The 23317-nt window shown below is 50.5% G+C and overlaps 1 protein-coding gene across 1 annotated transcript in view; it reads left to right on the forward strand.

Moving 5' to 3' along the window:
• The window catches only part of ARSG (arylsulfatase G), a 76965-nt gene that overhangs the window by 24869 nt on the left and 28779 nt on the right, over positions 1 to 23317 (forward strand). Inside the window, exons 3-8 of the mRNA XM_074319762.2 lie at positions 5459 to 5646; positions 7433 to 7480; positions 8586 to 8697; positions 11177 to 11314; positions 16450 to 16646; positions 17618 to 17698. Of these exons, the coding sequence (XP_074175863.2) occupies positions 5459 to 5646; positions 7433 to 7480; positions 8586 to 8697; positions 11177 to 11314; positions 16450 to 16646; positions 17618 to 17698 (764 nt within the window). The remainder of the gene's footprint in view (positions 1 to 5458; positions 5647 to 7432; positions 7481 to 8585; positions 8698 to 11176; positions 11315 to 16449; positions 16647 to 17617; positions 17699 to 23317) is intronic.

Here is a 23317-nt window from a genome sequence, read left to right on the forward strand (position 1 = left end):
GGAAAGGGAGGAGCTAAAGGAGAGAGACAGGAACTGGCAGAGATACTCAAAAGGATACTCTAGCCAAGCTGACCAGGAAGGGGGTGGACACAGGCTCCTGGAGGGAGGACGCTGAGTTTGGTTCCATGCATGTTGAGGCCAAGATGACCGACATACATGTGGCAGTGAATATGATGCCCGTGTGGTACCAACCGCAGCCAAGTGCCACTCACCCCTGGGATTCCATCCATTCCTGCCCTGCTCACTGCTCCCCTACATACCTGGGATGGTCTCTTTCTCCCCACTTAGCTAGTGATGACAGTAATCGCCATGAGTTTTTAAAAACCTACTCTGTACCTGGAGCTCTGCTCAGCGCCTCTGGTACATCCCATTGAATCCCTGGCATAACCTGGTGCAGTAGAAATGGTTAGGCCCATTTTGCAGATGAAGATACTGAGACTTAGCTGTCTAGTCTCGCACTCGAGGGAGTTGGGGCCAGATGTGAACCCAAGCTTGTTTGTCCATGCTCTTATGCTGTCCACCCCCCTGCCTCCCATAGCACTTTCTTTGTATTTCTTGGGTGGGGCTCGTCTTATTTTGTCTTGTTATTCACGTTTGTCTTGACACTTCTGCCCAAGAGTGGCTTCCTCCCTGTAGCTCCCTCTGCTCTGGTTGGTTGAACTAAACCTTAGCTCATAGATGAAGGGTTTGAGGTGAAAGATGGTATGCGTGTGTATCTGCTGGGAGGCAGAAAGAGGTGTGAGGGGAGGAAGCTCCAGTTGCGTTTCAGCATCTGCGTAACCAGCTGCTGGAGAAGTGGTGTCTTGGTGCCTGTCGAGAAAGAACCCGGCTGAGCAAGCCGGCGTCCCTGAGCTAGGCTTGTTCCACCAGAGGGGAAGAACTGTGTCACCACTAGCGTGCAGGACTGCAGCTACTGACCATGGAGAAACAGCCTTCCGGGGGCCTGGAACCCCACGGGCATTGGTGGGAACCAGCAGACACACTCATGCTCTCGTGAAGCTCCATTCTAGATGAGGGAGCCAGTCAGCCAGCAAGGAGACAATCCATGAACAAAACGAGGTCGGAGATAGTAAGGGCTACGGACGAATCAGAATCAGGATGTGGTAGAGAGTGGTCAGGTCAGGAAAGGCCTTCTTGAGGAGGTGAAATAAGAGCTGAGACCCAGTGGACAAGAAAGGGCCAGCCATGTGGAGACTAGAGCTTTCCAGACGGGGGACATATGAATAAAAAGGGCCCCAGGCTGGAACAAGCTTGTGGTGTTCTAGGAAGAGTAATTCTGGACAATGTAGCTGGGAGGAGAGGAGGGAAGAGTGGAGAAAAGATGTCGTATGGGGTCCGATCACCTGGGTCAGTGAGTTCCCGCCTTTCCCGTGTGGTGTCACACAAGGAAACTAATGATATTTGTGCCCCACTTCCAAGGAACCCCACCGAAGCTACTGGGGCTTCAACCAGGATGCCTGGTGCCCCACCCCAAGGGCCCTGCCCGTATTATGCTGTAAGGGGACGTCTTTCCTTGGGACTGTGCAGGACACAGACAGAAGCAGGGTAAGATGGCCCTAGAGTGTCCACTTGTGTGGGGCCCTACCTGGCTGCCCCTGGGGCTGGGAAGAACCCGATCTCGGTAAACCTATGATCCATTTGGCCCTATCGTGTGCTCCAGCTCCTGGGCTGGGAAGCTCTGATGGAGAGCCTGGCGACCGTGAAAGGACTTTGGGTTTATTTAGATGGCAGTGAGAACCCTTTAGAGGGTTTCCAGCCAGGAATTCATGCTAGCTGTTAACAGTTTTAAGATTACTTTGGATGCCCCATGGAAATGGGGGGTAGGAGGGTTTGGGAGCTGGAATTGGAAGTGGGAACAGGGTTGCCACATACAGCTGGGCAGACTGTACACCCCAGATCACAGTGTGCATGGTAGTTCAATGCTCTACTTTTGCCATCTTGAAATGTTTGGTAATTTTTGAACAAGGGACCTCATGTTTTCATTTTGCTCTGGGCTCTGCAAATTGTGCACTTGCTCCAACCAGCTTGGGTCAGCCCATACGGAACTACCACCGGCATGAATCTGGGGCAGTAGATGCTTGTGACTCAATTTATGTAAGGTGCTTGGAGAACTGCCTGGATTATAGAAGTGCTTTATCAGCATTAGCTGTGAGAGTCAGAAGAATTGTTACGAGGAAGAGTTCGGAGTGTGAGCGAGGAGGTCCTTGTGCTTCAATTTCAGGAGGAAGAGAACAGAAGAGACTGGATAGAGATGAATGTTTTCTTGGGAGCAAAAGTGTGCGCGCCGAGGTGGAACTCGGTTTGGAATCCTGAGGGTAACAGTGGCCAGTTACCTGCAACATCCTGGGCCATGGAGTTTGGCGACCCCCATCCCTATGTGGCCCCGTATGTCTGGCAGGTGGGGATGCTTTGACAGAATCCTGTGTGTGGGAAGTTACCCCAGGTGCTCAGCGATCGAGGGGAGGAAGGTTGCAAGTTCTTTTTCAGTCCCGGGGGACTGAGGGACAGAGGGAAGTGCTAGCAGGGGTGGGAAGCCAGAGCTGTGAGCCCCGGAGTCCCTGAAGCCCGAAAGGGGCTTGGCCCAGTATGTGTGAGCCCAACAGTGCACACTGGAGCACACCTTCCCTGTCGTCATTGTGTCAGATGGAGACATTGCACAGCCTGCTTTCAAGAGTGTGGCATCTGGGCCGGTGTGATAAGACGGGCAGTGCTGGGATCTCACAGTGTAATGTCACTGCTCCCAGCGCTGTCCCTTCTTTGCCATCTATCACCTTGAAAATGGTATAAGGGAGTTACCCTTGTTCTAGGACTGAGGTCCAGGTCTGTTTGGCAAGACGCATTATGTTGTACACAAGCACAGAGGATGGTGGCATCAGCCACTCAGCACACACTGGGCAGTGCTTACTTCTCGCTGGTCTGCGGACTTAATGGTGAGCCACGTACTGTCTACTGAGAGAGACAGACATTGTTCTGGGTGTGTATTGCTGAGTAACAAACTAACCCCAAGTTAGTAGCTTAAAACAACAACTGTTTTATTACATCTTACCATTTTGTGGGTGAGGAACTCAGCGTTTCTTGGTTGGGCAATTCTTTTCCACATTGTGTTGACTAAGGTCACTCCCTGAAATCCCCCAAGCACATGGTAGACGTCCTAGATGGCCTCCCTCACATGTGTGACATCGAGATGGGGATGGCCTCAGCTGGGGCCATTGGCTGGAGCCCCTGCTGATGGCCTCTCCAGCATGGTGGTATCAGGGTTCTCCAATTTCTTACATGGCAGCTCACAGAGTATTTCAAGGGAGGAGGTGGAAGCTGCCAGTCTTATAGGGCCAGAGCGCAGAAACTGACACTGTGTCATCACTTCCACATTATTCTAGTGGTCAAAGACAGCTGGGACTTGTCAATCAAGATAAGGGAGAGTGGTGGGAGGGAGGCCTTCCCAGTGCTGGGAACAGCAGGTGCCTAGGCACAGAGGTGTGGGGTACTATGGGGTGGTGGGAGCATGGGGTGCGGAAGAATGGGGAAGCAGATGAGCCCGAGGAAGCAGGCAGAGAGAGAGACCATGTTTTTCACTAAGGATTGGTGTGATCAGATTTGCATAGTAGAAAGACCTTTGCATGAGTGTGGAGGATGGGGTGAGGTGGTAGGAAGACCAACCTCTAGTAATCATTTTGACTCTAAACTCCTAAGGGCCTCTATAGAGGCAGTGACAGTGGGCGGCAGAGAGGGGACAGGTCTGGGAGCCACTTAGGAGGCAGCATCAATAGAACTTGGTGACCAGTTTGACGTGAGGAGTGAGCAAGTGTGAAGGGGATGGTGACCATAGTTAACATTGTATATTTGAAAGTTGCTAAGAGTAGATCTTAAAAGTTCTCATCACAAGAAAACATTTTGTATGTGAGGTGATAGATGTTAACTTACTCTGGTGATCATTTCACAATATAGATACACATATATCAAATAGGTTGTGCGCCTTAAACTAATACAATGTTATAGCGATTATATCTCAATAAAACTTGAAAACAAGAATAAAAACATTCTTCCACATGGCCAGAGTCAAGAAAATGAACAATAATTTCTTTATACCTTCTTACATCCAGTCAATATTAAATTTCCCTAATTAGCCCCCAAATGTGGTGTTAACTTGTTTGAACTGAGATCCAATCGAGGATCGTGTATTACATTTGGTTCCGTCTCTGTAGTCTCTTTTCATGTACAATATCCCCCGCTTCGTCTGATTTTTCCCTCAGATGTTGACTTTTTGAGGAGAGCAGACCAATGTCTTGTAGATTGTCTAGAGACTGGTTTGTGAAATTATTTGCTTGTAGTGTCATTTAATTTGTTCTTCTATTAGCTGTATTTCCTGTAACCTGGAAATTAGGTCCAGGGGTCTGATTAGATTCAGGTTAAACGTTTTTGGCAAGAATCCTTGATGTTACGAGCTTCCTGTTGCGTTGCCATCAGGAGACACACAGGTTAGGTTTCCCCATTATTAGTGACGTTACCTTTAATCACCTTCCTTGAGGGTAGGAAAATGGCCAGACTCTTTTAATATTCCTCTGTAGTGTCTGAAAAAGGGCTGGGGTTATAGTTAGTTCTTGTTACTGGCAGAAATGTTCTATAAAGTGACCGTGAACCCTGAATTAGGGAATCCTGAACCATCGCTTCCAGGGGAAACACAGGCGTAGATTCTTGGGTGCCTCTGGCCACACCATTTCGTCCACTTACCAGTCCCGAACCTTGTTTTATGTGTGTTTCTGTGTAAAGACACCTTATTAAATATACATTTTTGATTCGTTAACACTGAACTGACAGGCAACAGCACTATAACCAGGCCTGAATGAAGCTTGTCTAACACACGTATTTTCTCCATAAGACACATCACAGCCTTCCTGAGTATAGCCATACTGGCCAGCATCTCAGCGCTATGCTCAGGGCCCGATTGAAACAGTGAAATCACCAACGCAAAGAGCAAAAATGCAAAAACCACGGCACTAAATAGACTGTGAAAAGGAGGACACTTGCTTACAGTAGGAGAGCCGAAACAAGAAGGTCAAACTCAAGGTCACCTTGCTCCACCTCAGCTGGGAATGTGCTCACTGGGTGACTCAAATTTTTCTCAGGTCTGCGTTATGTCTGTGTATAACCGCTTAACGGGTCACAAGTTGATTGATTTGGGGGTTACAGATAAACTTAGTGGGTGAACTTGAAATTTGGAATCTTTGGCTAAAGAGGATCCACTGAATATGTTGGATAAAAATCAATTTGAACTACCTGTGTGACCTTGGCTCAGTCCCGTTACCGCCTGGGCTTCATTTTGCTTACCTGTTCTGCCACCCCAGTGATCCTTGAGCTTTTCCCCAGCACAGGAATTCCAGAAAGTGAGTGGGATTTGAATTTCCTCTTGGTTTGGCTCCCTGTGGCCGGAGAGCTGTCAATCGCTTTTCCTTCCGTGCAGGTTTGTGGATTTCCACGCGGCCGCCTCCACCTGCTCACCCTCCCGGGCCTCCCTGCTCACTGGCCGGCTCGGCCTTCGCAATGGTGTCACACACAACTTTGCAGTCACCTCGGTGGGGGGCCTTCCACTCAACGAGACCACCTTGGCTGAGGTGCTGCAGGAGGCTGGTTACGTCACCGGGATGATCGGTAACAGTGGCACCCCGCAGCCTGCACCCCCATTTCCCATGGCACTGACTCTGTTGGCGGCTTTGTGTTTGCCTCGTCTGCTCGTGTCAGCTTTTTTATTTATTTCTTGCTGTATAAGTTAGAAATGCTTTTGGTTATAAGTAATTGAAAAGGCCTCACCGTGGAATAAACCACAGAGGAGCTGTTTTCCTCCCATCATAACAAGCTTAGAGGTAAGCGATTGCTTTCATTGGCTCAGCTGCTCAGAAAAAGCGTTTCTGTCTTTCTGCCCCACTATCCACACTGTGTTGGCTTTTGTCCTCATGCTTGTTGCTTCACCGCGGCAGTCATCGCGGCTTCAGTACCATTCTCCATAATTTGGCTTCAAGGCAGGAAAGAGAAGGGAGGTGGTGCCAGTCCCATTTGTTGACTTTCATCCAGAAAGCAAATCTTTTCTCAGTCCCAGAAGTGCACTTAAATCTTATTGGCGGGAGCCAGGTCACACGGCTGCAAGGAAGGCTGGGGCACGGAGGTCAGGATTATAATGATTGACTTGGATTCAGGCACAGGTCTCCAGCCGCCTGAACAAAACCAAAGTTCTCTGGGCAAGATAAGTACGGACATGGGTATATAGGGCAGGCAGGCAGCCAGCAGCATCTGCCACTCTGTCCAACAGTTTCCTTTTCTTTTACAGTCTCCTAAGCATCTCATGCGTAGTGTAAATGTGCCAGGCTCTGGGCTAAGTGTTTATTTGCATCAGGATGTGGCGGTGCCGCCATTGTCTAGGTGAGAAAACTGAGTTTCAGGCAGGTGAAGAGACTCGTTCCGTGTTGCCCGGCCTGGAACGATGGAGGGACGCAGGGGTGTCAGGCCCAGCCTTGTTCTTCCGTTTTGCTTCCCTGCCGGTCTCCCCTCCAGGGGCTGAGACGACCCAGCCATCGCAGCAGCAGCCTCAAGTTGCCTGTGCTTATTATTCTGACGTCCCACGAGCTGGCTCCAGGGGGGTTCCTGCCTCCTCCCACCATGCGTGAAGTGACCAGGGAGGGTGTGCTGACAAACAGCACTGCCGCGAGGGTCCCACTGTTTAGATCTTGGTACCACATTCATTTCTTTGCCCATTTGCCTTGTGGGTGATTTCCCTGGGGTCTTTGCTTAGAGCAGAATTAGCAGGTCAGAGACTTCCAGCATTATCAGAGCTATTGGCAGACATGGCCCATGACTCTGCCTGGACCTTAAGCATTTACAGAGCAAGGAGTAGCAGTGTGCCCGTCTCCTCATTTACTGGTCCCGTGGGGGGTGGGGTGGTGTCTCTGTACTTGAGCTGCACTGGGGAGGCAGGCTGCTGCTCTTGGCCAGAGAGGAAGATGATGAAACCAGGTGGGAACTAGGCATCCCTCAGACACTGTGGGGCATCCACCTGCACCGTGGGCTATACCTTTGCAGGGCCCCAGCCCAGGAGGGCAGCATGGAGGCGGCAGTGGGCTGTGTGGGGTTGCTGTGTGCTCTGAAACCTCTTTGAGGGGAACGAGCTCAGGTTTCTCCAGGCTGCCACTAATGGCTTATCCCCCTTTCACTGTGCGTTCTGTGTGGGTTCTGAGTCATCCTTGCTTGCTTTCTGTCTCCCTGTGGACTCCACTCAGTCCCAGGGAGCAAGGCTTGGCTTTCCCACAGTGTTTGCAGCCTCTCTTTGCTTGTCATCAGTAAAGGGCAACACTGAGGGAGAGCTGAGTATGCGATCAGCTCCCCAGAGGGGCTGGGAGCCCCCATGGGGGATTCCTCTGAAAGTCTCTCTCTTGTTTTCCTACAGGCAAATGGCATCTTGGACACCACAGCTCTTATCACCCCAACTTCCGTGGTAAGAATTCTTTGGGGGAGTTGTTATCTGGGACACAGAAAATGAAGACCTTTGTATAAAAGGGCCCCATTTAATGTTTAAGCCGTCCTGCTGCTGTGGATATTTCTCCTAAGTTAGGACGTTTTCGTTGACATTGTCACTGGGATGCCCTTGGTGGGCCCCGGGCTGCCTTTGATCTCATGTCCCTCTCTCCTGGCACTGTTCCTGTCCCCGCTCCTTGGTACCTGTCTGTCCTCTGGCTCCCCATCATGTTTCCATCAGCGTTCTTCCCGACCTACTTCCTCATGTCTCAGGGGACATCTGGTGAGGTCCACACACGTCTAGTGTGGTAACAATTAAAAATTGTTCGATGGGTTCCCCGAAGCAGGGACCCTGGCCATGTGGGACTTGGGACAGTGTAGGGACATTCTGTGGGAAACTTCACACCAAATCTTGGGTTGGAGAAGAGACTGGGCGAGCGAGGATCTCAGAAAAAAGTCAACAAAAGTATTCAAGTCTCAGTCTCACTCTAACATCCTTCCTTCCCCCTCACCCCATCACGCAGGCCCAGTCCTGCCAGCCTTCTGAATCTTAGCTGAAATGCCATCGCTTTCGAGAAGCATTTTGAGATTCCTGCCGTAACCCCTCCCCACTTTCAGCATCTGGGGCCAACTTCTCCCTCCGATCTCTCTCGTTGTCTTACTGGTTATTCGCCTCTTAGATCTTACTCTGTGTATCTTATTCTCTCTTTAGATGGGACGTCTTTTGAGGGCAGAATTTATTCTTTTATCCTTTAAAGTATCATGCATGTAGTAGATTTTCTCCAAAGACTTCCTAAATGGGTCAGTAATTGCACTGGGGATGGTAAGTGTGTATTAATTCTCTCTCCTTCCTCCCACTCTGGGTTAACTAATCACAAGATGTTTTGCAAATCTAATCTTACAGCCAGAACCCAGCACAGTGTTTCCTTTGCATACTACAAAGGGATATTAATCAAATCCTCTTTTAATTACATACTCCGTAGCACTGCAGTATTAAATCATGGAAAATTAAATTTTTGTCTTGGGTGTAAGCATGCCGGATCCGCACAGCCAAGTGTGGTGCTAACCAGTTGCTTTTCTTCCAGGTTTTGATTACTACTTTGGAATCCCGTACAGCCATGATATGGGCTGCATGGACAGCCCAGGCTACAACCACCCTCCTTGCCCGGCCTGTCCACGGGCTGCTAGAGCATCAAGGTACTTGCCCGTGGGCTCCAGAGCCAGGTGAAATCCTAAGGGTGTGGCCCGTCAGGAGGAAATGAGAGAGGCCCACAGGGGACAGTTGGGACAGCAAAACAGAGTACAAGAGAACTTTTAGCAAAGGCGAGGTCAACAGAATCTTTTTGTTGGACTTTTCTAAGTTCCTGGGACTGTTTATCTCAGCCGGGGAGAGCCCCGCATGGCCATGGTCTCACACAGGTGGGGCTTCCCTCCTCCTCTGCCTGCTGGCTTTACTCCTGGGCCACTCACCTGGCCCAGACCCGGGGCGTAGAGGGATAGAGAGAAGTGCGCAGGGCTCCTTAAGAAGCTTCACCTCACCACTCACCGCTGCAAAGAAGCCTGCATTCGGACATTGGAATGCCAGGCAGGCACTACACAGGATGTTTTAAAAACATTCAGTGAAATGGGGAAATGCTCACGAGATCATAATAAGTGAAAAAAGCAGGAAACAAATCATCAGCAGCATGGCCTTAATTGTCTTGGTATTTATGCCTTTATAGCTCTACCAAGAGAGACTCAAAGGAAATAATGCCAAGATGGTGACAATGGGTCGTGCACTCTGGTAGTGGGATTAGGGGTTTTCTTTTCTTTTTTCCTTTCTCATTGTGTTTTCCAAAATTCTGTAATGAGCATGCAATACATTATTATCTGGACAAGGTGACAAAGCTTATTCAAATAATAAAGTAACACAAACCACGTGCTCCACGTGTTCAGACTGTGCGCTGTGGTTATTTATAAGGTCACAGGTGTTTCAGCTGCTTGGGGAAAGGGAGTCTTAGCCGGCTCATTAATAACACAATAGTTAGTCTAATAATGGCCATTTATTGAGAAATTGTTACGTTCTGAGCACTCTGTGTACTTATCTGCCATCCACTGTGGGAGGCAGGTGTCTACCCGGTTTTTGCAGGTAAAGAAGCATACCTTGTTGCCCAGGTCACCTGGAGCTGTGAGAGGCAGAGATGGAGACTCAGTCTGGGTGTCTCTTGAGTCCAGAGCGCATGTCCTCTCTGTCCTTGTTATTCCAAGTGTGGTTGCCCAACCAGCAGCCTGGGTAGCACTTGGGCGTCTATTAGAGAAGTTCAGACCCCACCCTGAGGCCTGCATTTTAATAAGAGGGCAGGTGATTCATGCACATGTTGCAGTGTGAAAAGTGAGGCTGTAGAACGTCTCGCTGTCCTTACCAGCTGTGGCCTGGGGGGGGGGGGGGTCACACCTGTGTCACACCTGGCCATGTCAAGGTATGACATATGTCAGCCAATCCCTTATCCATCCATGTTAAATCAAGTAGAAAAACAGGATTGGCTTGAGAGGGAAAAGGGAGAGAATTTAAATGATGGTGGAGTTGCAACAAGATCATAAAAAGGTGACAAATTGGACACAAATGACGAGATTAGCGTTGTATGCCCAGTACAGTGATAACTTTATCTTTTTAAAAAATTGTGGTCCCTGGCAGTTATCTACCCCAGTCTGACCTTGTCTCTTAAGCTTCCATGATGGGTATGTGCGCATATAGGTGTGATGGGGAGTTACCATTTTTCCCTAAGTCCTTCCCTGCACCATGAGGACCATTTCTCTACCAGACTGGCCAGCCTCCCATTACCCTGTCGGTCCCCAGAGTTGTCAGTTCCTCTCTTAGTTCTCTGCAGCAACCAGGACAGAGGGCTTGAGTTTTGATTGCGTTCCTAGGATACTGAGCAGTGGACAAAGCACTAACCATTCATTATTTCACTTAGTACCCCCAATACGTCTGTAAAGCGGCGGGGGCAGCCCACACTTCAGATAAGGAAAGTCAAGCTCTGAGAACTTCGGTAACTTGCCGAATATCATGGCCAGAGTTTCTTCTCAGCCACACTGAGGAAGCATTTATGTGTCAGGTTCATTTCGATCTGTAAGACCAAGGGCTGAGTTTGTTTTTCTGGGAGATAGTCTTGCTTTGACCCTGACCTTTCCTAAATTCGCTAAAGTTTCTCCAAATTCTCTAAACATGATTTGAAATGTTAAAATTGTCCCTGGCCATCTGTCCTATTGTCAGACATCGTGTCACAGCGTGTAACAATCGTTACACCCATACAAAGAAGTCTTCATTTGGGGGGACAGTGGAAAAAGCCAGGGAGGGGGCTACTGATTGGCCTTGGGACCCTGCTTGAATAATTTAGTCTGTTTAGACCTCAGTTTCCCTCCCAGCAAAATGGGAGTAATAATGTTTCTAGCTCTCAAATTTTGTGAGCCTTACAGAGTGGCCAGGCTTGTCTGAGGAGCACACAATATGTATTCAAAAAGAGAAACCGGTATTATATTGGTTTTACACTTGGAGGAAATGGCCATCTGGAAAAACCTTTTGGCACCAGGCAATTAAGTGTTTTGCATTTATGTGCGTCGCTGCATTAAAGCATTTTGTTCTGCTCCGTAACTACTGAGGTCACGGAGCTGAATACCGTCTGTGGTTTCCACACAGGAGCCCTGAGAGGGACTGTTACACTGACGTGGCCCTTCCTCTGTATGAAAACCTGAACATCGTGGAGCAGCCCGTGAACCTGAGCAGCCTTGCGCAGAAGTACACAGAGAAAGCTACCCAGTTCATCCAGCGTGCAAGGTGAGGCGTCCCCCGGCCCCAGCCGTCCCTCCCCTCCCGCCCACCACGTCCCCTGGCCTGAGCACTCCGCAAAGCTTCGGCAGACTCCTGTTGTCTAACTCCTGTTGTCTAACACAGGCGATGCGTGCCTGCCTCCTGTGAACAAAACTGGAAGGCAGTCCTGCTCGGAATCTCTGGGCCCTGGTTTGAAGTCCCTCCGGGGTGTTCCCAGAGGTCCTAGGCTTACCTACATCCCTGCTGAAGTCATGCTCCACTGTCAGTATTGTGCCGCATCCTCCCCCTCCAGGCAGGGTCTGTTCATTGTCTTCTGGGCACTCAAGGCATTCATTCAGTTCATTAGGTGGCAGGATGTATTAGTTTCTTCCTGCTTCTGTAACAAACTTACCACCAACTTGTTGGCTAAGACAACAGTAATTTATTCTCCTACAGACCTGGAGGCCAGAGACCCTGAAGGAGGCTAAAATCAAGGTGTTGGCAGGACTGTTTTCTTTTGGAGGCTCCAGGGCAGAATCGTTCCTTGGCCTCTTATAGCTTCTGGTGGCTGCTGGCTGCCTTGGCTCTGGTCTCCACTTCTGTTGTCCCCTGGCCTTCTCTTTCTCTGTCGTCAAATCTCCCTCTGTCTCCCTTTTATAAGGACACTTGTGATCACATCCCGGATAATTGAGGATAATCTCCCTATTTCAGGATCCTTAATTGCTTCTGCAAAGTCCCTTTTGCCAAGTAAGGCAACCAACACTCAGATTCCAGGGGTTAGACCTGGATATCTTTGCGGGCCGTTATTCCGTGTAACCCCCAAGACTTACAAATTCCAGCATGTACAGGGCCGCCCAGGTCGGTAGCCTTCAAGAGGGAAGCAGGCCGAGTGCAAGGCATTAGGGAATGGCGGAGCCTGTGCTGAACTTGAAAGCACATACCCCGTCTAAAGGGGCAGCTGCTACCTTGCTCCAGCTTCCTATTGCTTTGTGGAATGGGAGCCTGGATTTTCCATTTCAGAAGAGAAACTGGAGACCCGGCCCTTGTGTGAAATCTCCTGATCTTTAAATGTTAGAAGCGACTCACTAAAAATAACTAAAAAGCAAAAAGCAGAGCCATCCCACCCTGTGTCCCTAACGAGTTGTATGTGTGTGAGGGCTGCTGCTTTGCAACCTCCGTCAGGTTGGAGAGGCGCTATTGTGAAACCATGGACAACTCCTCAAAGCGCACACTCCCGCATGTGTACACAGCCCCGTCCCCACCGCCCCAGGCCTTGTCCTGAGCCTTCGCGGCTGTCCTTGTGCTGCCCTCAAATGACCCTGTGGATGTGCTTCTCTCGTCTTCCTCCCAAGATTGCAAACCCCTCAAGGACAGAGGAACAGTTTCCAGTAGGTCCTCTGGTATTCCCCACAGCCGTAGCCTAAGTGGGCAAGAAAAAAATGTGCTGTACACCTGTCTGCTTGTGCGGAATTGAAAATGGACTCCACCTGCAGATACGTGATCACACCAGCTCCTTGCATGTGCACGGACCGCCTCCCTCCACCCCCATCCCCAGCGCCTGGCTCAACCACGCTGGACTTTTCTAGAGAGAAGGGCAGCAGGGAGGGTGGAGGCAGCACTGATCCACTGATGTTTTCGAGACAATAAAACCTACTTAAGGCCTAAATCTCCAGGGCAGCCCCTTGGGGCTTCAGAGATCATGTTTTTGAGACAATAAAACCTACTTAAGGCCTAAATCTCCAGGGCAGCCCCTCGGGGCTTCAGAGATCATCTTTTTGAGACAATAAAACCTACTTAAGGCCTAAATCTCCAGGGCAGCCCCTTGGGGCTTCAGAGATCACATCTGACTGGTTTCTCAAAGCTTCCTGGGAAACACCAGCTTCTGTTCAGAAGGCCGATAGGAAAAGGGGTGAGACCCTTGTCCCATATGGAGGGCTGAGCATTTCTCTGGAATTTTCCCTGGAACTCTGAGATGGTTTCGGGCCCTGTGGCCCATGACAGGTAGATGCTTCATGGCTGGTCGGTGGGGACTGGCCTCTCCTGCTTTCATGGAACCTCGAGCAGCACAGCTTTCTCGAAGGGGTGGGTGGCCGCCTGCTGGGGACTGGGGACTGCTTCCCGCTTGCTCTGAAGGAAGTATGGCGCTGTTTATCCACCAGTTCATTCATCGATTCAAAGACCAACAAATCAACAGACAGTCTCCCTATCATGTGAAAAAGGTGAAGAGTTTGCTTATTTACTAATTAGTTATTAAGTGAAAAGTCACATGAACCCTGTTGGCTTTTAGTGTACAGAAAATAATCGTCAGGGATGCTGCTTTATTTAGGATTTGACTTGCCAATTCATCTGCGATTTTCCGAACATCAGCAGGAAAGACTCCTTTCTCCACTGTGACCCCCACCCCCACCTGGGCCTCTATGTCAAAGCTCCCAGGGTCCCTAGAGTGAGGTGTCCTGCTGTCCTTAGTAAGGGGCCCACTCAAGGGCTTCATTGAAAGTTTTACTTGGATCGTTACTTGAATTTAGATCTTTCACATACCAAGGATGCTGAAAGCTAATCCTTGATTTGCTTTTTTTTTTTCTCGTGGGGGGGAAGGGGTGCAGGACTTTATTGGGGAACAGTGTGTACTTCCAGGACTTTTTTCCAAGTCAAGTTGTTGTCCTTTCAGTCTTAGTTGTGGAGGGCGCAGCTCAGCTCCAGGTCCAGTTGCCGTTGCTAGTTGCAGGGGGCGCAGCCCACCATCCCTTTTGGGAGTCGAACCGGCAACCTTGTGGTTGAGAGGACGCACTCCAACCACCTGAGCCATCCGGGAGCTCAGTGGCAGCTCAGCTCAAGGTGCCGTGTTCAATCTTAGTTGCAGGGGGCGCTGCCCACCATCCCTTGCGGGACTCGAGGAATTGAACTGGCAACCTTGTGGTTGAGAGCCCACTGGCCAATGTGGAGATCGAACCGGCAGCCTTCGGAGTTAGGAGCATGGAGCTCTAACCTCCTGAGCCACCGGGCCAGCCCGATTTGGTTTTTTTAAGTGGCAGGCAGAGTTCTGAAGTGGCCAAAAAAGGGAGACAGCAGATGGCTTTCTGGGCCACAGCTAGCCTGGTCTGTGCTCCTTACAGCGTTGCGGGCTGTGCATTGAAGCTGAGCAGGAGGTAAGGGTTTGGCAGGGAGGACGGTGTTGGCCACAGGTGTGGCAGTAGCTCAGGATGTTTGAAATCAGAGCCTATGGTCAACGCTCCAGGGCGCTCACCAGTCAGAACGAGGTCCTAGAGGTGCCCAATCCCTTCCTCCGGGGCTGGAGCCCGGGACCCACGTCATGGTCTTGATTCCCTCTCCTGCCTGACTCCGGACCCTCCCCCTGCACGGTGTCCCCTCGTGGTGCCACCCTTCCTCATCTTCCCCTGTTATGCCCCTACCCAGCATGCTGTATTTCACCTCCGTCACACCTCCACTTTGTCAATAATTATCTGATTAATGTTTCGGTTTCCTATTGGATGCAGGTCCCCAAAGCCTGTGCTCGTCATCACGCCATCTGAGCCTGCCGAACATTTGAAATGTGGGTGGGGCAACGGAGACCCTGAATTGACATATAAACAATGGCAAAATACACATAACACAAAATGTACCTCTTGAAGTGTGCAGGTCTGCGGCTTTAAGAACATCCCCACCCATCACCACCACCCACCTCCGGAACTTGTTCATCACCCCAAACTGAAACTCTGTCCCCGTTGAACACCAGCTCCCCGTTTTCCCTTCTCCCCCAGTCCCTGGCCACCCACCATTCGACTTTCTGTCTCTCGGAAGTTGACCACTCTGGGGACCTCCTCCTGTGAGTGAAACCATGCGACATTCGTCCTTTGGTGACTAGCTTATGTCAGTTGGCATGATGTCTTCTGTGAGACATCATCGGTGTTACAGCCTGTGAGACACTGAACTCTTAATCTCATTTAATTTTCATTAATTAAAATCTAAAGAGCCACACTTGCCTCGCAGCTACTGCACTGGACAACACAACGCAAGTAGAAGTGCTGCTGAGAAACCGTTGGTTAAGATGGCGAAGGAGAAGCCCCTGTTTGGGACTTGTGTCCTGATTTTCATGGCTGCCAGAGAGAGCTGAGTGCAGGCACAGTCCCAAGTAGGGGCCCCTGGGAGTCGGGTGCAGGGGGCGCTCCAGAGCTTGGGGTGATGCAGGGTGGAGGCTGGGGGGCTCCGAGAACTCGATGTGGGGTGGTGTAAATCAGGGTACGCGAAGAACAGTGGGGCCAGTTTGAAAGTCGAATCTGTAAGTGAACTGGGGTAAAAAGAGCAAGCCTGTATCAGCACTCGGCACGACCTTGACTGAACTCTCCCCTCACCCTTACTGTGTCCTCTGAAAGATGGCACCGCAGGTGTGGTCTGTGGCGGGGGCTTCCTGAGGGGCCCTGCTGCTGCAGGAGGGAAAAAGCTGTGGTTCTGCAGCTTCTCTTTATCCTGCTGCTTGCCTGGGGGTGGCGCTGGGGACAGACAAGAAGCAGAGTCCACCCAGGTTTCATAGGAACCTTCAGGGTTAGAGGAGTGGTGGCTTGGGCACCTGGGTCTCTAACAGAGCCTTGATCGAGATATTCCCAGGTGGTCATGTTTGTGCTTTGCATTTCCTGTGGTCAACGTGAGTCCTCCATTCATCGCTTAGAAAGGGCCGAGTTTGGAAGTGGACGTGATGGACTGGATGCTACAGAAAGCAGATAAAACTTACAACTGTGTTTGCTTTGGACTTTAGAGTGCAGCAGTTAAAAGCAAGGGCTGTGCTCTCAGACAGATGTCACCTGGAATCCAGACTCGGTCACTTACTAATGCATAACCTCAGACAAGTCCTTGAGTCTCCCTAAGCCTCTGATGCTTTATCTGAAAAAGGGAACATGGGAGTTAGGAGAATGAATTTAGACAACGTGAGTCCCACCTAGTATCTCTCAGTAAATATTAAAGAACAGTAACAATTATTACAATTACTCTCAGGTTTTCATTGGCTGACAGATTATCTTCACATATCCTAGGAAGGTTCTAAACAGATGTGTACTCCCGGGGCACAGGGGGCAGAAGGTGTTGTGCAGATTTTCTCTGATGAGACAAGGGACCCACTGGCCAAGGCAGAAAGTGTCCTGGAGAGTGACCTCTCGGCTCTCCCGTTCCAGCACCAGCAGAAGACCTTTCCTGCTGTACGTGGGCCTGGCTCACATGCACGTGCCCTTAACCAGGACGCAGCTGTCCGCAGACCCACAGGACCGTACACCATATGCGTCAAACCTCCGGGAGATGGACAGCCTGGTGGGCCAGATCAAAGACAAAGTTGACCGCGTAGCAAAAGAAAACACATTCCTCTGGTTTACAGGTAAAGTAGTAAAACGCAGCCAGCCTAACTGAGATCAATGGATAACCCTGCACACGCCCTGCGAGGAGCAGAGTCTGCTCGAGTGATCCTCTTTAATGGGGGAGAGGGCTTACTGTGAACGTGGGGCCCCACTCCTGTTTGTTGCCTTGAATGCTGAGCATCTGTTCACTGGGGCCCCCAAAGCTGGGCCTCTGGAAAGGTTTGCACAGAGAGAGCAGGTCTCCTGCTGGCTCCTTATGTGTTGATGAGGGCCATGTGGATATTGCTCTTAATTGTTAATAAATGACTTTGGCATTGTGGACCTGTGTAGTCCTCACGCTATGCTGAGACCCCCTCTTCACCACCGTCCCTGTACCAAAGACTCTGGTTATCTGCTGCCACGCACCAGGCCACGTCTTTTAGCCGAGCAGAGCTGAACTAGTGAGCCATTTAGAGGGCTCACACAGGCACTGTGGGTCTCAGGGCCCTGTCTGGACGAGGCCAGTGGTTAAAAGCCCTGCCTTTGGGTCACGTAGAGACCTAGATTTGTATCTACATGCTGCTGTTGGGAAGGTTAATCTCTCCAAGCTTCTGTTTCTTCATTTGCAAAATTAACCTAACATAGAATCGTATTCCATAGCATGTCAGAGGATCATGAGGTAACATAGATGAAGGGCTGGGCACATCATAGGTGCTCAATAAACGGTTGCAGGGCTGACGATAATGGTGATGAGATTGCTAATGCTATAAAGGGCAAACGTCTGGGAGGCAAGAGCCTCAGGTAGGGCTGTTTTGGGGGAGGGGAGGCCCACCTCTGTAAGCCCAGCAGAGCCTCATCGGAAGGGTAGCTCTTCACAGGGAGGGCCATTGTTTTGACAAGATCCTCTTCTGTCTCCCGCTGCTGTGTCCAGGGATGTGGGACCAGAGAGAAAGTCAATGAAATTGTCCACCAGTCTGTGGATCGTTAACACGTTGCTTCGTTTGGTTTCTAGGAGACAACGGCCCGTGGGCTCAGAAATGTGAGCTGGCAGGCAGCGTGGGTCCCTTCACTGGATTGTGGCAAGCTCAGCAAGGTAGGGGGCTCGGCTGGGGTGACTGCGTCCCACTGCGGGTGCTGAGCCCAGGCTGGGACATGGGATTCTGCCTCTTCTCACCTTCTATCCAGGGCTTAGGGCCTCATTGTGAAACAGGGACAAGCTGCTCACCAGCCACCATGTCCCAGAGAAGAAACTCATTGGAACGGAGAGAATTTCTGTTCAGCCCAGGGCACCCTCATGTCACCTTTTCTCCTATGACTCCCTCAGGGGACCAGACGTCTCTGGACAAGCCAGTCCACGCGTCTTCCAACGTCTGTGCTTTCCCTTTACTTCCATCCTGTTGCCCTTGCTCCTTTTCCTTTCTTTCCTTTTTAAAAAAGGCATCCCTCCATCCATCCAACCATTAATTCATTTCATTCATTCAAGAAATATTTAGTGCCCAGTTACTGAAGGTTTCTATATCCTTTATCTCTAAACCTTACAATCACGAAAGGTAGGTTTATTTCCATTTACAGATGGAGAAAGAGAGGCTCAGAGAGGCTAAGTAATCTGCCCAAGGTCACACAGTCTGTGAGGAGGAAGCCAGGCTTGCTACCAAAGTTGGTATCTCCCCACTAGACGACACTGCCCTTCTCTATTTAAACATCCTTCAGCTCCCAGCTCAGCACCCATCTGCTCTGGGAAATGTTCCTCACAAGGAGCAGCCATGCTGGGGACAGTTGGGCATATGGACCAAAGGGCTGAAAAAAGCACATGCCTCTTGATGCTTCAGTTCCTCCTTTAAGAATTTGTCATGAAGAAATAACTAGCCAAGTGCACAATGACGTATATAAAAGGATGCTCATCGCAGTGGGTCTTTAAAAAAAAAAGAAAAAGTTGGACGTAACCTATGCCTCCAGCAACAGAGGCATGTTACAGAAATTACAACACATCCCTTTAAAGAGATACTAAGGAACCACCGAAATGCTGCATGTTATTGATCTGGAAACATTCACATTCACTACTTTTCAGTGAATAAAGCAGCTTACAAACAATACATAAAGTCTAATTATATAAAAACAAGCCTACGTAGTCTCCGAAAAATGTCGAGACAGACAACAGTAGCTAACAGAAGATTAGCAGCGATTACCTCAGGGTAGGGGAGGGAGGGTTTAAGTGTGATTTTCCCCACAACAAACTGGTATTATTTGTATCCTAAAAAATTAAAATAGGTTTTTAAAGAGTTACTTATGTCCAAGGGGTTTGGAGGTGGACGTGGCAAGTTTATCCCCTGGGGCTGGGTTTCCTTGCTGTCTAGGTCAGAGGACACAGAGTTCCTTTCATATTAGTCTGGCAGAATATTTGTAGTTCCTTAGACCTGGAACAGCTCTGTGTGGGCCTGGCTCACATGCACGTGCCCGTCATGGTGGGGGGAGAGATGGACGTGCTGATCATTCCTTTTTATTTGTCACCTTTAACCTGGTGTCCCTTGGATCAGCTCCCTGGAGAACTTTTCAAGTGAGTGGCTGCCGGGACTCTGGCCGCGTCCTGTGTCGGGAGAGTCGAGTTGGGAGGCAGGGAGCTGGGTGCCCCCTCCCCTCTCCTGCACAGTGAGCTGGTGCTTCATCCTTCAGGATTGGTGTTTCCCGCTCTCTGTATCTCTTTGGCTCTCCAGTTCAAGAATGCCGTAAGTTAGTTCTGGTTCCTGGAGAGCTGGACCAGGAAAAGATGCCAGGACTGGAGATGGGTGCCAATGTGTTTGATACCTGCAGCAGCCTAGAGAAACACAGTGCAAGCTGGGAGTGGTTTTCTGTGTTACCCGATTACAATTCCTCCTGTCCATACCTGGGACACCCTCGGGCCAGGCTGCCGTCTTTAATGTTCAGTTGGAAAGCCTGGAATCGGAACTCTCAAGGGTAAAAATCCAGAAGGCCTAGAGACCAAGGATGAGGGGATAAGGGCCTATCAATAACTGGCTCCTCTGTGGGGAGCTCTCTGTCCCTCAAAGATTTGCCTTGTCTCCTCCCCCCTTATGAGGTGGCTTTGAAATAGTGAATCCGGTTTAAGGATATAGACTGGGCCCCATTCTTTGAGGGAAGAACCTTACCCTGTGCGAAACACATTTACCAGCTGGACAACCTCATCTCTCTTTTCCTTCCATTTCTTGAGCACCTACTGTGTGCCAGGGACTTCTCAGTGCCGGGGACACGAAGAGCCACACAGCCCTTAGCTCAAAGGAATGACAGTTTAGAGTAGTATTTCTCAGACTTTAATGTGCAGTCAATCCCCCTGGGGAATCCTGCTAAAATGCAGCTGTGACCTAGTGGTTCTGGAATGGTGGTGGAGATGTTGCATTTCCAAGAAGCTCCTCGGTGCTGATGTGGCGAGTCCACACTCTGACAACTGCCGATCTAGAACATCCATATCTAGACCATATTGATTCCAGAGTCACCTGAGTCTAGAACTTCCAGATAAGGACCAGTGGTCATGAAGGTGTGGTCCCAGGACCAGCAGCATTTAGTGCCACCTGAGAGTTGGTTACCAATGCAGATTCTAGGGCCTCACCCCAGACCTCCTGAGTCAGAAACTCGGGGGACGGGGCCCAGAAATCAGTGTTTTAACCAGTCTTCCAGCTGATTTCTATGCGGGCGAAAATTTGAGAACCACCAGTCTAGGTTCACTGCCCGAAAGGCCAGGCACTGGCCACACACGACTGTTTAAATTAAACTTAAATGAAAACGCAGTTCCTCAGTCAGCCTCGCCACGGCAGACAGCCAGGGGTTTGTGGGGCCGAGGCTCTGGGCCCCCTGGGCAGGTGAGGGAAGACGGGACGAGGAGCTGCTCAGCTGTCTGTACCTGGGGCCTGTGAGGGGCAGGTGTGAATACACACGCTAGGCTGCAGGGAATGCTGGGGCCCGCGTTCGACCATCTCTCCTTTCAGGCAAACGCTTTTGGCCTTAATTCTAAAGAAAAGTGGATTCGTGGAAGGATTTTAAGAGTGAGAGGGACATGATGCAGTTTTGAAAGTGGAGGTGACATTCGTGTAACATAAAATTGGCCATTGTAACGTGTCCATTGCGTGGCATGAAGCTCGTTCACAGGGTTATGCAACTGTCATCTCCGTCAAGATCGTAACATTCTCATCGCCCGAAAGGAAAACCCCATACACTTTAAACACTTGTTTCCCCCATTTCCTGCTCCTCCTGGCACATTGTTCAATTTTTCAAGACCCTGTGATGTCTGTGAGGGAGAGGAACAAAGATGGACTTGCTTCCACTGAGACCAAGGTGACACATGAGAGAAGCAAGTGACAGAATCTCCAGGGATATCCCCGCATTCAAAGAATGCCAGGGTTGGGGGAGACTTCGGCGATCTTTATTCTAGCCTCCCTGTTGGCCAAATGAGGAAACTGGGGCCGAGCAGGGTGAAGGGCTTTCCCAGGGCCAGCCATCCATCAAGGAGGTCCCACGGGCCCCCACTGGCTCATTCTTCATGCACGTGATGGTCACTACTCATGCCTGGTTCTGCCCAACTGACCGCTCGGATGTCTGGGAAAGCCTTTCTTCTCTGGACCCCATGGCGGTCAAGGAAAATGTCTTTAGTCCCCGTGATAGTCTGAATCTTTCTAAATCCATGGGAGGCCGAGTGCAGAGGTGCACAGAGAGAATGGCTTTGGAGGCTCAGGTGTGGTTTGCGTCTCGACTCTGCTTAGGAACCGGTGTTTGTGGTACCCTGCTCGCTTTAAGCCCGTTTCCTCTGATGTGGGCTGGTAGACCCACCTCGCTGGACGGCTGAGAGGATCAACCGGGATACTGGCTGGAAGACACTCAGCCTTTCACTTGGCCTCCACTAACCCCCTCAAGACTCCTTTTCTTTACTCGTAGCCGAAGCAAAGTGGGGGTACCCCACAAAGAGAGGAATTGGAAAGTCATCCAAAAAGGGCCCTGAAAGAGATTTATCTACTAAAGGACATGGGCCATGGGAATAACATGCATGACTTTCCAAGTGTTCTGGGCCTCCGTCTTGGGAAATGACTCTGAAGCTGGATTTCAGTTATCTTCAGATAACACCCTTTTTTTGGGGCAAGGCCTTGCACCAATGTGGCTTGAGGAGATATCTGAGTGGCACAGCTCATGAATTCATGGTGGGGCTGGGGTTGGATCCATTTTCTTCTTTTCTCAGGAGATCCTGAAGGTAAACCTTGCCTAGGGGTGAACACTTTCCTTTCCTCATTCTCCAGACCAGCTAGTGGGGGCTCTGGGAAGCCAGGCAGAGCCCTGTGTGGAAGGGGTGTGGCCAGCGGCCCAGGTCAAGAGGGGGACTAGGGGTCCTTCTGGACCCCTGCTCCTCCTCACCAGGCTCGTTGTCAGTGGGATGCCTGTGCGTCCTGCTGTAAGGGGGCCAGTCTCCAGAGCAGATGAAAGAGAGAAGACAGTCGGTGTTTTCACAACGGAGTAGGACAAACAGTACCCACAGGCCTGCTTCTTCTTCCCGCAGCCAGCCTGCTACGTCAGGCCATGCGCTGCCTCCCCCATTCCCTGGCCCCCAGGCCCCCCTCTTTGTCTTCCTTTCTTTTCCTGGCCAAGTCGCCTTGCTCAGCTGGTGGGATGAGGCAGCTTCTCCTGGAGTTATCTTTTCACCCCGTGCAGGAGTGAGGATGCTCCCCTGCGCTCAGCCTGCACCCTGCAGGGGTGAAGAGAAACTGAACTAAGGGACAGTGGGCAGCGCAGGCCAGACCGGCCCTGCCTTCTCCCAAACAGAGGATATGAGGGGCCTGCCCCCTGCGGACCCCAGCTCAGGCCTGGCGCAGAGTAGCTGCCCTCCCTGTCCCACTCCAGACCTATTTCCTACCCAGGACAGAACCAACACCTTGTTTGTCCCCTAACTGACTGCTCCTCTGTCTGGAAACTCGTGTTTTATTTGAAGAGCAGAACTGTTCCTTCCTCCCCCTTGGTGATGAGGAAACATTCTGTTGAATTTGGCATCCTGGACTTCTAGGAGACCTTGGTTGTTTGTAATTTGATACTATCAGGTTGTTGCATAACATTTCCCACTGGGAACCGTGCGCTGCATCCTGGGCCTTCTGTCCAGTTGTGGGTAGGGGGTGGGATAGAGAAAGGTCAGGAGTGGGGTGGGTGAGGGAGCAAGGAACAAGAGATGTTGGCTGTCGGCCCTGGCTGGGGGCAGGGCCAGCTGGTGGGGACCCAGTGGAAGTTGAATTGTGTGTCCTTCCGGGCCTTTGGCCACCAGGCTTGAAATGTCCCCATAATCACACTCAAGGCCACCCCAGGCCAGCCAGAGTTCTTGGTTCCAACAGAGGCCTGGCTGCCCTGAGTTTCTAGAAGACTAGTAAGCTACGGACACCCTTGGCAAGGGCACGTATTTATATTTAGAAGCGAAGCCTGCTGCTTTAGAAGGTTATAGAATGTGCACTCCTCAGAACAGGCGTCTTCTCCCTGAGTCACAAACACAAAATGCCTCTATGGGGGCAGGCAGGTGATAGAAATGAACACGTGTTTGTTTTCGTCAGTGTGGGCAGTGTCAGGGGTTCAGGAAACTGGAGACAGCGTCTGGTCTAATGACATTCACGATTAGTCCAAAAACACCAAAATATCCATGCCAAACCAAATGTCAGAGGGCAGAGTTCAGCGTGTGAGCTGCCAGGCTGCAACTTCT

The sequence above is a fragment of the Rhinolophus sinicus genome, chromosome 12, assembly GCF_057876585.1.
Source record: "Rhinolophus sinicus isolate RSI-liver-muscle chromosome 12, RSI-T2T, whole genome shotgun sequence".
Classification (NCBI taxonomy): Eukaryota; Metazoa; Chordata; class Mammalia; order Chiroptera; family Rhinolophidae; genus Rhinolophus; species Rhinolophus sinicus.